Raw genomic sequence first — 15,438 nt, 5'->3', positions numbered from 1 at the left:
GCTGCTCCTGGACGACCCAGAGCAGCTGCAAGGAGGAAATGACAGCAGTGTTAGCTTCCATGTCCCCATCAGCTCTGCATTCCCCACCGGCGTCTCCCGGAGGATTTTTAAAATCAATTTTACCAGAACATCACGCAGAACTCTGGGGGATCTGTTCATTAGGAAGTGGGCAGGGAGGAGGCAGTGGGTCCAGTCGGGCCCTGCTCCATCCGGCCTGCCGCCTGCAAGCCGGCCAGTAATAAGGTCCCCCTTCCCTCCCTGATGAGAAAGACTGTCAGACTGAGCCAGGCAGCAGAGCGGGGTGTCTGCGCTCGCCGGGCGAGAGGGGGAAGCACGTCAGTGGGTGCAGTTTTGAGGCTGCCCCTGCAACGCCCGTGCGTGTACATAAGATATTCTTAATCACAAGATTATGTAAATCACCGGTCGCACCTAACAAAATCAGTCTGTTAATCTGATGGCCCTTCTCCGGACTCCTCTGCCCTGAATGCAGAACCTTCATTTCAGGCACCTTCACTGATCAGCATACCAACTGGTTACTGGGTGGCCAGTGCATCATTTTAACTAGGATGCCTTGATTTGAGAAAACGAGTGCCCTTTTGGAGTTTTTTTTTGTTTGTTTTTGTTTTTTTTGCTATTGCGGATTAGGGTGAATTTTCAGTCTCTGCTGGAGGCTTGCTCTCAGACACAACAATGGCATTACCACCATCCCCTGCCTTTCCCACCATGCAGGCCACCACCCTGGCCTTCTCATGGTTACAACACTAGAAATGTCGCCTGTCTTTGTGCAATGGCTCAAGCGTGCGAAGGAACATCTACACGAGTCAGCCTTAGGTTTGCCAGAGTTTAACAGAAAACTCTCAAAACCAACAGCTACAACATAAAGGAAGTTTATCTCACACACCTAAGTCCAGGGCCACTCCTTAGTTACCGGAGATTTAAGTTTCTCCTATCTCTCTGCCCCACTGTGCTCAGTGAGTGATTGTGATTTCCAGGTTTGTCTCATGGTCCAAGATGGCTGCTCATGTTCCAGCCATTGTATTTGTATTCCAGGTGGCTGGAAAAGGGACAAAAAGAATGGAGATTTCCTGAAGTGTCACATAATATTTCTGCTTACAGTTGGACTGGAACTCTTCTCAAGCTTTGAGCAGCATCAGAATCACCTGGAGAGAAGGTTAAAACACAGGCTACTGGGCTCCACCCCCAGAGTTTCTGACTTAAGTATGTGCGGGGTGAGGCCCAGGAATCTGCATTTCTAAAGTCCCCAGGTGATGCTGCAGCTGCTGGTCTGGGCAGCGTACTTTGAGAAGCCCTGTGCTAAGTCTCCGTCACAGGATCACCCCTAGCTGCAAGGAGACGGAGCAGTTTAGTCTGTTAGCAGGGTCCTCTTCCCCCACCCCGCTCCCCAAAACACTGTAGCTCTGTTACTAAAGAAAAAGAGGAGAATGGATGCGGAGTGGCAAACAGCCCCTTTTTGCTACAATGTCATTCATGTTTATTTCCTCTAGCCATTGCCTTTTTCGGGTCACTTCTGGGGTTCAGAGGGTTTTTGTATGTTGCTGCCTAGACACACCAGACAGCCACTTTTCTTGCCTCTCCGCAGAAGAAGGGCCATCCAGAAACCAGGTGCTTCCTTCCTCTCCCCCAATCCAAACACCAGGAGAGGGAACTTTCTGCTCCAGAGGGATGGGGTGAGGGGGAAGCCCCTTTTCCCTCCTGATTTTGGCCAAGACGCTTTTTTTTTTTAAAGATTTTTATTTATTTATTTAACAGAGAGAGAGAGAGAGAGCACAAGCAGGGGGAGCAGCAGACAGAGGGAGAGGGAGAAGCAGGCTCTCTGCCGAGCAGGGAGCCCGATGCGGGGCTTGATCCCAGGACCCTGGGATCATGACCTGAGCCGAAGGCAGACACTTGATTGACTGAGCCACCCAGGCGCCCGTGGCCAAGACGCTTTTGTCAATACTTGTGAACCCTCTGCTGTCTTGGGAATTTGGCGAGTCTGTTTTGTCTGCCCAAATGTCTCAGCTATTCAGATCTCTCAACATATTATCCTAACGGACAGACCTCACCATTGTTTGGTAGGCAAGAATTGGGGAGAAGCTCTTTTTCTTTACTTGAGGAAGGAGGAGGTTTATCACTCCCTGGAAGGTCAGTCCGAGACCCCCGGTTCACTGAGTGATCAGCAACAGCAGGCTCCGCCTTGCTCACACCCTGGGGATCAGCTTCAAGGGTCTGCAGCCTGCAAGCAAATCCCATCCCCACCACTCCTGGGGGTCCTGCTGATGATCCGTCCTGATCGAATTGAAAGCTTAATTAAACGGGTCCTCCATCGACTTGCAAGCAATGCTAAATTAGTTCCCAATTCAGTTACAGTTGAATGCACTCCGTCTTACAGCTGAGAGCTCAGGGGTGATCTGGTGACATAGGACATTGAAATCCAGAGTCACGGCTCTTGGACTTTGTTTCCCGGATGGGGCTAATGTTCATGGAGCAGCCACCTTTGTGCCAAGCACTGAGCCGGGGGGTTGTGTACCTTCTCCTCGGGTTCTCAGAAGACCCCTGGAGGAAAATGGGATTACCCCATCTCACAGATGAGGAAGACAAAGCACAGAGAACAGGACCTGGAATGCCACAAAGCAAGTGTGCAAACAGCAAGATGGGTGCTCTGATTTTGTGTTCACTGAAGCAGTGAGGGTCTCGGCCCCCCAAACGCTGGCAACTGGACTCTCTTCTTGATTTCCAAACCTGGACCTTTGATCTCCGCAGAGCTTGCTGCCTGATCCAGGGTACCATCCAGCTGCCACGAAGGTCCCTCTGCTAGCCCATGGCGTGCTTCGCCTACGGACTGTGCTTCATCTGACTTGGAGGAAGAGCTTGATGACTTTCTTGTACCTCCATCTTTCCTCTGGGAGGGGTCATTTGTAATGTCTTCCATGCTGAAGGCTGGAAGGGCCAGTTGTCGGAGCTTCCTATTATTCGGGTACCCATATCCTGCCCCCTAGAGCTAAAACTGTGTGCAGGGAAGCAAATACCACAAAAATAATCTCTACTGTGAATTATGACCCACCTGTAAAATTAGCCACAATTCAAATACCCCTTCCTGTTCAGCATGAGTCCTTGCACTTTGGTGGGTCCAATGCCATTTGTGGGTCCAGAGCATCCGGGACTCCCGCAGCAATGCGGATTATCGCAGGGCATACCTGCCACGTCCGGCAAACGGTGCAGGTGTACTGTGGGCTGTGGGACAGGTTATCAATGGCCAGCTGGGGACCCAGTTCAGCAGAGTGGGTTACAACTGAGGCAGAGAAAATCCATCAGGATGCCAACCCCATTGGTCCAGCAAAGCAGAAGGACCTGACCCCCAGAGGAACAGGAGAGGCCCCCAGGGGAGTGCACTGAGAGCCCCATCATTTTAGGAAAATGATCTTGTCCAGGGAGAGGCATCGATTTCCCAGAAAGGGCTATTTAGTATTTTACGCTCTGTAGGGACACATCCAGTGTCTATTACATATTCTTAAAACTTCGGCAAATTCAAAAACTATTCTTGGCTCTTGAGTCGATATAAAAGCAGACCGTGGGCAGGATTTGGCCCCTGAATCTTGTTAATCAGCCTGCAAAAGTCTAACGTCCTGTGAAAGGTATGCAAGGTTGTCACAGACACCTTCCCTTCCTGTAAATATTTAAATTAGTTAATTAATTTTTTAAAAATTAATGCTAAGAAGCAGCGCATGGTTGCCATCTCTACCCCAGCATTGACAATGAATCAGTAAACGGTAGACCTCCTGTTAATCCAGGTCACTCCGAGCCGCCTTCCTCGGGGAAGAAGTGAAACTCTCAGTCCGCAATTGGAGGAGACCGCAGCAGGACATGCTGGGCTCTGTCTGCCTCCGTGATGGTGGAGGATGCACCTCCACGGCTTCTTCCTCAAAGCCGGGTGGGGGACGTGTGGATTGCAGAGTAGCTGGCTCATCTTACACCCTTCACAGGAGTGGACCGCTGCTCTGACCACAGGCGGAAAGAAGGAGGCTTGGATTTGAGTTCCTGGAAGCTAGCAAAGGGTTTGGATAGAAACTGGAAGTATTCTCGTGCCCCTATCCAGTGGCTCCTCTGGAGTCCAACGCAAGTTGGGCCACCTGTCCATCATACTTATGCTCACCCAGCACTGACTCATTTTCTAGACTGTCAGTGCAGTGTGGAGGGAAAGAACCATATACATGGTATGTACGACATGTAGATCTTGCTATCTGGATAGAGGGAGATGCATTGATCCACAGGCTGTCCCTCTGTGGCACAGGCTGAAGCCGCAGCCCTCAGACAGAATTTCTTCCTCAGAAGCCTCAACTTCGCATCTAAAAGCCTTCGACTGATTAAACCAGGCCCACCCAGATTGTCTAAAATAATGTTTTCCTGACAGTCAGCTGATTAGGAGCATGAATCACATCTGCCTAATTACATCTGCAGAGTAGCACCTAGACTAGTGTCTGATGGAATATTGGGGACTGTCGCCTGGTCAAGTGGACATGTAACCGCCCACGTGTTGTCAAGAATTTCAGGAGAAGGCACTCACGCGCCATTGCTCAGAGTTTAGTGGAGAACATGACCATGCACAGCAGTACGGCAGTGTGTGTGCCTCCCGGCCCAGCAATTCCATGGGCACAAGTTGGTGCTGGAGAATCTCAAATGGGTGCACAGAAGGACAGAGAGCTCGTCGTCATGGCAGAGTCTAAAACTTCCTGGACTCCCATCAGTGGGCGAACGGAAAAGTAGAACATGGAGAAGCCATATGATGGACATCTAGCTGCTCCCCGAGACAGACTTAGATCGGCGTGTAGATGTGGATCTCAGCCCAGAGCTATGGTTCAGCCAGGTGGACACGGACAGAGCGGGAAAACGTAACAGTGAGCAAAATGAAGACGTAAGCGGAGGGAAGTCCAATATGATATGCTGGTGTAAACTGCATAGAACATATGTTTGTACAAAACGTAAATGGAGGGAACAATGCTGCAGTTTCTTTACGGATGTGGGAAGGTGATAAAAGTCCAAAATCACAGACGCCAAAGATGGACATCAAGTTCCCAGTGGCGGTGCCTCTGGGAGCATAATCAGGAAACTGGATTTGAGGAAATGAGGGATTTCAAAGTTATGAGCCCTGTTTCCTCTCTTTTACGAAAGAAAAGCAAATCTGAAATGCACACAAAACACAGTAACATTCTGTCATTCCAGACTCTGCGTGTTCAGTGCTTGCGACACACGCGTCCTATTTGTTATCCTCTATGCGCGCACACACGCACATGCGCGCACATGTACACACGCATGCACACACGCACGCGCACACACACGCACACACACGGCACAGAGGCGTGGGCTCACCTCCGCATGCTGATTGTCCTGCCCCACACACCCAGTCACGCAGACCAGCCGCCCTCCCCGTCAACACAGACTCTGTCCTGGGCCCTGACAGGCAGCGCGTAAACATTGTCAGAGGTAATCTTCGCAACGACACTAATTATTCCCAGGTCCACAGCCCAGAAGCAGATGCTTGGAGAATTTAAATAACAGCAAGAAAGGGACAGAACCCAGACTCACGGCTGTTCCGTCCCACAGAACAGGTGTTTCAGCCCCGAGGTGCACGTTCAAACCTGGTGAGGTCACTTTCATGCTGCTTACCCCGAACAAGCCACCTTATCAGCCCTGGGCCTCAGTTTCTCCGTCTGCGGACCGGGGAGACTAAGACTACCTGCTTCATGGGTTGGGGGTAGAGATGACTGTTGAGCGACACCTGGCTCATAGCAAGAGCTCCACAGATGCAACCTGGGGTTTTTATTAACGAGGCCTCCCCATGGCTCACAGCACATCCGCCTTGAGAGAGGTTGTTCTGCTCTGTCTGGAAGGTTCTCCATTCAGCGGGTTCTGTCCTTGGTCCTGAGCCCCCACCATTGGTGTAAAAGCCAGGTGTCCAGCCTCGGGGCTGCAGGTCCCACCTCTGGGTATGTGACCCAAGGGTGAGCGGGACCGGGTGCTCCTTGGAGGCCAAGCCAGCCGTGACCCCAGCTGTGGCCTTCCCAAGGCTCTCTCCCTCCTTCTGTGCTGAGAGATGGCTCACATGCCCTAAGAGGCACCATCTCCAAGTCTGTGCTTGAGCGGTTCTTAGCACAGTCACAAAACTAGGCCACTACCCGGTCCCAGAAGGTTTCCATCACCTACAGATTCAGCTGCTGCCCTTTGAACCATCGCCGTGCCTTCCGCTTCCCCTTCCCCGCCGCCGCCAGCAACCCTCCATGCGCACGGATTTGCTGTTCTGAACACTTCCTGTGGACAGGACCCAGCACCATGTGGCCTTCTGTGGGCTCCTTGCACTCAGCACCATGGTTTCGAGGTCCGCTCACATGGGGGCACAGGCCCATGGGTCATTGCCGTCTGTGGCTGGGCGTGTCCCGTGCGTGGACGGACCACGTTTGCACACCCCTCTTATCCCTCCCCCAGAGAGCGTCATCGGGGTCAAAACACACCCTTCCGTCTGTTCCACGCTCCAGAAGTAATTCTGTGTTCTTTCTTTATTTAGAAATTAAAAATACGATTTGTAAAACTACAGAAGACAGCCAAAGCAATTTACATTTATGAGGGCACCTCACACAACAAAGCGTGTTTTCTCCGAAGCCTCGGGCTCTCTTCAAATTTGAAACGACAGTGATTTAAAGTCCCCGACTTTATTGATCCTTTTGAGCAGAGCAGGACTGTGGTGGAAAGAGGTGGAGGGCAGGAAAACACCGGAGGAGGAGAGAGGAAATGCTTCCCAGTCAGAGTCGTGCCTCTGTCATGCCGGTTCGGCCGGGAAACGGGGTACGGGTCTGCTCTCCTGGTGCTGGAGCCCGCGGGCAGGGGACACCGTGCCCGCAGGGGACAAGTGCCTTCTGTGAGCTGAGCAGCACACAGCTCCCAGGGGCTGCAGGTGAGGCAGTACCTGCTCCGGCCAGCCCTGCTCAGAGGCGCTCCCCCCGAGGGCCCGGGTCGGGGGGCTTGAGCGGGTTTCCGAAAGCAGGACAGTCGTGTGCATTTCAATAGTGTCCTCGGCATCTCATCTAAACACTGAATTAGCCTTGACTGAAAAGGGATTTGGGAGGACAACCAGCCACGTCTACCTCTGTGTCTGCTGTCAGTTCATACGTGTGCGTGCACACACATACTACACACACGCACACGGACACACGCCATACATGCATGCACATGTGTATCCCACAGGCATGCACACTGCACACCACACATGCACGCATATGCTCACACATGCATATCTCGTGTGCACACGCATACTACACACGCACACAGACACACACCACACATGCATGCCCACGTGTACCCTACAGGCATGCACACTGCACACCACACACGCACGCACATGCATATCTCGTGTGCACACTCTTACTGCACACGTGCACACACACGTGCACACACCACACATATCCCACAGGCATGCACACTGCACACCACACATACACACACATGCTCACACATGCATATCTCATGTGCACACTCATACTGCACACATGCACACCCGCATGCATGTGTACACACCACACATGCATGCATATGCGTACCCCACAGGCCTGCACACCACACACGCACCCGCATGCTTCCACATGCATATCACATGTGTGCACACTCATACTGCACACATGCATACGCACCTGCGCACACACGCATGCACATTTGGCTCTAGGAAAGCTTCTCTCCATCCCACACCCCCATCTCCCGGGTCCTTGGGGCCAGATGCACGCCCTCCCCTGCCAGACCTGGCCAACATGCCCAATCCAAGCCTGCATTTCTCTCTGTTCTCCCTGCTTCCACAGTGTTTGCTGCTGCTTTCCGTAATCCCACGATTTTGGGGAAGCGGGAAACTACAATCCAATCTGAAAGCGGCTCCTTTGTAGGGATCAGAGGGCCATGCAGGAGTTGCTACCTCCTGACCTCTCGAATGGTCCAAGCCCCCCTTGGAGAGACGGCCAGGGCTCCGCCCCAAGGACTCAGTCCCACAGCCCTGGACGCACCCTGCGACTTGTCTTCCCCCAGGGTCCGAGCCTCACCACCACTGGTTGCCTCTGCTAACATCACACGTTTTTATGCCAACGGGTCTGTCCCCTTTCTTCATGACAGCACAGACTACTTTTCAAGGTGCTGATAAAGGACTCGTCTTGGCCCCGATTTGCAACGTGGTGTCCAGAGCTGTGTTACAGCACAGGACCGTCTTCTAGGGCTACCATAACCCATGACCCCAGGCTGGGACTTCATCAACAGAACATTCATTGCTCCAGAGGCTGGAAATCCAAGATCTAAGTGTCCACGGGCTTGGTTTCTCCCAAGGTCTCTCCTCAGCTGCATCCCTGATATCACTTCCTATTCTTATAAGGACACCAGTCCAACTGGGTTGGGATCACCCTATGGCCCCATGGAACCTTAATTACCTCTTTAAAGATACCTCCTACCTTTAAACACAGTCACACTGAGGATTGGGGTTCTGGCATATGGATTTGGGGTCGGGGACACAATTCAGTCCACAGCACACACAGATCCCGACCTCAGAAAATCCCAAGTCTAACCTAGAGAGCTAAAACAAGCATCCAGCTCATCAACGGAGGGCGTGGGTGGCAGAAACCAACATCAAAGCGTGCCCTTAAATGCTTGCTAAGTGATTATAGGAGCACTAACCAGGTGTCTGAAATAAAAATGTCAAAACTAAACTTACCACTGTAGGCTGTTCCTGTTGCTATTTCTACAGATGGTCTCCCCTTTGTATCAGTCAGGATGAAGTAGGACACGTGACAGTAACAAGCAGCTCCTAGTTCTCCAGCATTAATCTTCTTAAAAAAAAAAAAAAAAGATTTATTTATTTAATTTATTTATTTATTTATTTGAGAGAGAGAGAGCACATGGCGGGGGCGGAGCAGAGGACAAGAATGTCCAATAGACTCCCTGCTGAGCGCAGAGCCCCATGACCCTGAGATCAGGGCTTGAGCCGAAACCAAGAGTCAGACGCTCAACCGACTGAGCCACCCAGGAGCCCTATTCTTATTTCTTGCTCAGACTCTATACCTGGGGCTGGTCCACAGAGGGGCCCGTATTCACAGTGACTCAGAGCCTCAGGCTGATGGAGCAGCTACCATCTGGAATATTCCTGGTCCCTCTGCCTCAGGAAAAGTCCCTACGGGAACACGGGTAACTGCTCTCGGCCAGGAGTGACCCACATGTGTCAGCTCACAACACTGACCGGAATTAGTCACACAGCTCCCACCAACCACACAAGCTCTGTGCGGGAAACACAGTTTTATGACGCATCCTAAGTTGGCCAGAAGCCAGAAGGCAGGGGGTCTGTAGCTTTGTCCACACGGGTCAGCCTCGTGGGCAGAGTGGATCCAGAGGGACCCACAGAAGACACTCAGCAGGTGACCTACACCCCGGCACCTCTCCAGCCGAGCCCACTGGCCTGTGCCATCTCCCTGGCCACAGTTCAAATTGGGGCACTCGACTCGGTCCAAGCCACTGACCCCCAATGCTTCCTCCACCCATTTGGAATCTCTGTGACCATTAATCCTCTGTTCCTGCAGTTTCTGGTGGCCGGTGAGACACATACCATGTCCACCCCGTCTGAATCTTGACATGATTCACTTTAGGTGGAGGAGTGTGTGTGTGTGCATGTGAGTGTGTGTACCTGCAATGACCGTTAGGAAGCTAATCACAATTAACCCACGAGGGAGTTTGGTGACTTAATGAAGCTATTAGGCAAAGACCATTCTGAGAGAGAAAATGTAAAGACTGAGCTCTGAGCACATTACCTGTAATGAACCTGAAAATGGACTTGGGGAATTTCTGTGGTATTCTTAGCATCTGTAATGGCCGGTGTGCGGGCCGCCAGATTGCCACCCCAGCACGGGAATCCTGTGGACGCAGGAGCAGAGCCGGCAGAGGGTTATTTAATGCCGGCTGGTGGGCACCAGCATCCGAGAGACGCTGGGACTCTACTCTCATCTGTGCTCTTGTTTAATGCAAAAGGTCATTTCTGTGTCCATTGCTTCCCTGGAGAAAGAAGTGAGAAAATCTCTTTCTTTACAACTCCTGCTTCAAAGGGGAGTGGTGTTTCTGGAGAAACAGACTTTGGGAGGAATTGGCCCAAAGGTAAAAGGTGCTGATAGATGTCCCAAAGCCACAGACCCTTTTTTTTCTTTCCATTCTCATTTGTCCCTAAAAGGAAGGATGACAAAAGTACCTCCAGACCCAAAAGAGACAGTACTTTCTTTATCACTTTGAACATCACTACCTGTGTGGGAGACGTGACGCTAATCATTTTGCACGAAGTTGGAGTGCACGGGATGAGCTGAAGGCCCCAGGGCTGCGATGGAATGGGCTCCCATGGGCAGCGGAGGAAGAGCCTTCGGTTGGCATAAAAGTCTGCACAGAAGACGCCGCCCCAGCCATCTGTGTCCACCACCAAGGTCCGGTGGTCCTGGGCCTCAGGGAACAAAAGTGACTGACTCACTGATCTTGTTTGCCGCACGGGAATCTCCTCACTCCGTCTTCCCACAGCGACCTTTTTCCTGGGTGAATTCTGTGAGTCACAGGGCACCATCCTCCCCTGCACAAGGGACGAGCATTTAGGCCCCATGAGACCAGTCTGCCCCCGCCCCCCGGCCCGAGAACGTGGGCCTCAGGGAGAGAAATGGCTGAAGCTGTTCGCTCTGCTCCACTCTGGAAACGCTGCCCCTTCCTCCCGGTTTTCAATATCCTGGAAGCGGATCAGGGGCCTGCCTTTCCAAGGCCTGCCACAGCTTTTCCTTTGACCCTGGGAGTGGCCCAGGACCCAGCTGATAAGAACCTGTGTTAGTTTCCAGTCGCTATACAAGATTAATACCAACTTAACAGATGACAGTTCTGGGCATCGGAAGTTGGAAATGAGTCTTATGGAATTAAAATCAAGGTGTTAGCAGGGCTGGGTTCCCTCTGGAGGCCATAGGGGGGGATCTGTCGTTTTCCTGCTCCTAAGCCGCGCCCCCATATCTCCTAGGTCATGATCATATCCCTCTGACCCCTGCCTCGGTCCCCTCCCTCGAGCCCTCTTCCTCCGACCCCCGTGATCACCTCCTATAAAGGACTCTCACCATTCCCCTGGGTCTGCCCCAGATAATCCGGGATAATCTGCCCTTCTCAAGATGGGTCACTTAATCACAACTGCAAAGGCCCTTAGACCATGTAACAGAACAGACTCACCAGTTGCGGAGATTAGAGCTCGGGTATCGGGGTGGGGAGGTGGGTTACTCCACCGACCGCAGCACCTTCCTGCTCAGACTAGCTGGAGTTCATTTCTGTTGCCTACAACCCAAACCCAAACGATGCATCACTTCCACTTGGTCTCCGCAAAAGAAAAAATATATATATCTCAACCGTTGCAGTTGGTAACTAAGAAGATGATCCTAAATAGACTAAATTGTAAATGTTCTTGGAAAATTGGAAAAGAATGGCGTTTTTTGCCCAAGTTCTAAGGGGACAATGAGGACCACCTGGCACTCACTTCGGAAGGTTCTCCCTGCCATTCAAGAGCACTGACTAGCCCCCTTGACCCAGGTACGTCTGCTTCTTCTGACAGGACACTGAAATTCTGAACACTGCCATTCTCACGGGAAAGACGGTAGCCCTGCCCATCAGGGTGGTCTCTGTGGAGGAGAACAGCGCCGTGATGGATATCTCGGAGTCGGTGGAGTGCAAGTCCACAGACGAGGATGTCATCAAGGTAAGCGCCCCCATTAATCATCCGCATTGGACTGACGGGAACTTCCCTTGGGCATCCCATTCGCTAAGAAGGTTCGACCCCTGGAAGTAAGAAATTCAGCTGGTTGGTGTATGTACAACACACTTCCAGTCACTCCTCTAAATTTTCCCATTTTGGTTTTTCCATGTTGGTATCACTCCCAACCTGGTGTTCATCAAGTATGCCTTGGACTGTGCTTCAAACCCCGAATATGCCCAGTAAGCAAGAGGGTGATGGCGGGGGGGGGGGGGGCAGCGGTAAGCCAGACGTGCCCTGGGCTAGAAGGACGGCCCGTCCTCGCCTGCTGCTACTCGTGGCTGTGAGTAAATGGGAGCTCTGCACTGCTGTCTCTTCAGGAGAAACTACGCATTTGGATCTTATGTAAAGATCGCTTCCGTTCCCGCATGGGCAACCAATTAATTTTTTTCATGAGCAAAAAATACATCTGCAGTGTGAGTCCGGCCTGTGGGGCAGCTGTTGGAACCACTGATAGGGCAGACCGTGAACCCTGGGTCCAATCCAGCCCCCCCTCTGTTGTGTAAATAAAGTTTTATTGGAACATGGCCACTCAAACCTATTTCTGTATTGTCTGTGGTGGCTTTTGCATGACCACAGGAGGGTCCCGCCGTGGTGACAGACGCCATCTGGCCCGCAAATCTAACACATTTATTATTTCGCCTTTCCAGGGACAAGTTTCCCTAGAAAACCCCTGCTCTAGAGTCCTAAGTTCCTTGAGAGAATGACCCTAGTTCTTGGTCTTTCCCACCAACATTTGCCGTGATAATATACCCACAATGCTTGCCAAGGAGTAAGACAGCACGAGGGCTGGTCCAAGCCAGAAATGAACCGCTTAGTCTTTCTCCATATGTTTTGTAATCCTGGAAACATACCCAGAAGAAAACATAAAGAACCAAGGCAAGCAAGCAGATAATGCTTTTTTTCCCCTTAAATAGGGTCTGACACATAGTGTCAGAGTCTTTTCTCTGGTGTTAGAAGCAGCACGTGTAAGTCGGAGAGAACCGTGCAAACCGCTGAGTGCGGGAGTGGGGCGGAAGGATCCTTCCCTGCAGACGGCAGCCCCCGCTCGGCCACCGCTGTCCACCGCTCTCGGCGCCTCGGGCAGAGGGTGGCGCGCAAGCCCTCTAGGTTACGGCAAAGTCCCAGCGGCGACAAGGGGTCCCAGCAGCACCAGGATAGTCTCACGGCTTTCTGGCCACTGCGGGCAGCATCTCGAAGAAGAGATGCTTTTCCCTAATTCCCCCAAGAGTGATTTCTGGGCTGATGGCGGCCCCCAAACCCACGGCACCTTACAGAAGACCTGAGAGGCCTGTGGGAGGAGGGGGGAGGGGATGAAATTCTGAGCCACACTGTCCAAGAGAAGCAATGTGGGCCACGCATGTGGTTTAAATGTCTCCAACCGTCACATTTGGAAAAGGAAGAACGGGTGAAGCTAATTGCTTTAAATGCATGTATTTAACCCACTATATGAAAAACATGATCATGTCGACATGTGATGAGTATAAAAATGATGAATTTATTGGCACCCAGTCTTCCGAATCCAGTGTGTATGTACACGTAGGGCCACTGTCCAATCCGACTCCACTTCAGGGCTCCCCAGGCCCCGGGGCGAACGGCTCCTCCATGGGACGCAAAGATCTCAGCTCGGGGGCAGAATTTCACGATGTCGGCACTATGGATATTTTGTGCCGGGTAATTCCTGGTTAGGGGGCTGTCCTGTGGGCTAAAGAACCACTGCTCCGAGGAAAACATGCCCTTCTTCTGGCTGGACAGTCACCCCGCTTACCCCACTTTCTTGGCGAGGCCAAGGTGGGGAGCAGGCCCTTGGTTGCATCTGGAGCCTGCCCTGCCCCAGCCATGGTCCCACACCCCATCCTCGGCGACCATTGGTCTTTATGACTGGTTTGCAATTCCCCTAAGAGCCAGGACCCCTGGTAAGGAAGTGTGACCCTTTGAAAGGACACATTCACACTGATGACTTTTCTAGGTGGGTTAAAATGTCCATCTGCGAGCCTACAGAACCCCCAGAAAGAATTCGCTGCCGTTGTTGACATAACTACCTTTAGCTGGTCTTAAATGAGTTGGTCATGGAGACTTTTCTTACTATTTTAGAGAGTAGGAAGAGAGAAGCTAGTATTACTGGTAGTTCCAGGAATATACTAGAATCTCCAGGAATAGAATCAGTATCTTTAGGGAAACAAATGTACCCACACTAAAAATTGCCTTCTGAAATGACTTTGGAGTTGGTGCCCCAGGCTGTTGACGAAGCAACGGGTCGTCCCAGGTCAGCAGAAGCCGAGTGGGGATGTCGGCCAGGCTTGGCAGACTCAGAGTCCATCCTCAGGACACAGACTCAGCCCGTGATTCGGGGTCTGGTGAGGCCAGCGATGCTCGCAGAGCTGGGGGGGCACCGCTCGGAGTGCCATTGGGGGGGCGGGGAGGGAACGTCTAGTAAGCACCTGCCCTGCAGCAGGTGCGTGAGGGTCTGGATTTGGACAGACCTGAGCTCTGTACAGGATGTGGAAGGCTCTGACATCCACCCTGAGTGCAAGCTGACAAACCAACCTGCCCCAGTTTGCTGGCGGAAGACGAGACCCCTGGTCGGAGACAGAGGGTGGCCAGTGTTTCTGCATCTCCTGACCCGGATGCCTGAGCTCTTCTCCCCACGGGGTCATGCCAGGGGCCACACCAGGGACCCCTGCACACGCAGGCTCGGTTATGAGAGAAGAGCCCTGGGCTTCGGGGGCCTGAGTCCATAATAACAGGCCGCAGACCGGACCAGGCGGGCACCTTGATCTGGGACGTCCGGTTCCCAGAGCCGTGGCAGCCATGCACGTCCGAGGCGCCCGGTCAGAGCGGCCGATGGACTGAGTCAGAAAGCCCGCCTGTCCTTCTCCACGGAGAGAGACAACACCTCTGTCATGCTTGGCCACACACGTGCCTGGCCCGCGCTCTTCAGGGGGACCCTATCTCTGCCTTCCGAGGCTGCTCGCTAGATGGGCGTCCTTGAAAAGACCATTCAGACAAAGGCAATCGAGACTTTGCAGGATGTGCAGGAGAACCACGGGGAGTTTCTTCCAAAGCTTTCCTGGCTTCACCGTTCCGAGCTCTGCATCTTGGGCAATTTGTACATCCCCTGCCCTGCCCAGTCTCCTTCGGAAAGGGGGACGGTCACAGTCCCTGGTTCAGAAGGCCATTGTGAGGATTACCAAGTGTCATCAATCAAGTAAGGGACTTGACCTAGTAGCCAACACATGGAAAGGACTTAACTCTGACCCTGGTTAGCTCAGGGGACCCTTCGACAGCCCTATGACATAAGTCGGGACTGCGGGCCGAGCGCCTACAGGCATAATCTGTGTGCTATGCATGCTGTTGCTAAAATAATTAGAATTGCAACTTATTTTGTGCGTACCATTCAGTGATATTTTAGCAAACTTCCTGGGCTGGGTAACCATCACCATGACCCAATTTTAGAATTTTCTTGTCACCCCATTTGCCATTAATCCCCATCCCCCGCCTCAGCCTGGGCCCCCACTAATCTACCTTCTGTCTCTATAGATTTGCCTTTTTTGGACATTTCGTAGAAATGGAGTCATACAATATGTAGTCTCTTATTAAAACAGCTCGGCGAT

At 52.2% G+C, this 15,438-nt stretch overlaps 1 protein-coding gene across 2 annotated transcripts in view; it reads left to right on the top strand.

Moving 5' to 3' along the window:
- Positions 1-15,438, top strand: part of TMEM132C (transmembrane protein 132C) — a 319,945-nt gene that overhangs the window by 271,928 nt on the left and 32,579 nt on the right. For both annotated transcript variants that reach the window (XM_027575182.2, XM_035723843.1), the window contains one exon: positions 11,627-11,770. In XM_027575182.2, coding sequence (XP_027430983.2) covers positions 11,627-11,770 — 144 coding nt within the window. The remainder of the gene's footprint in view (positions 1-11,626; positions 11,771-15,438) is intronic.

This window comes from Zalophus californianus, chromosome 14 (genome assembly GCF_009762305.2).
Source record: "Zalophus californianus isolate mZalCal1 chromosome 14, mZalCal1.pri.v2, whole genome shotgun sequence".
Lineage (NCBI taxonomy): Eukaryota > Metazoa > Chordata > Mammalia > Carnivora > Otariidae > Zalophus > Zalophus californianus.
The sequence above is the reverse complement of the archived record's forward strand: the minus strand, read 5'-3'. Positions and strand labels throughout refer to the sequence as shown.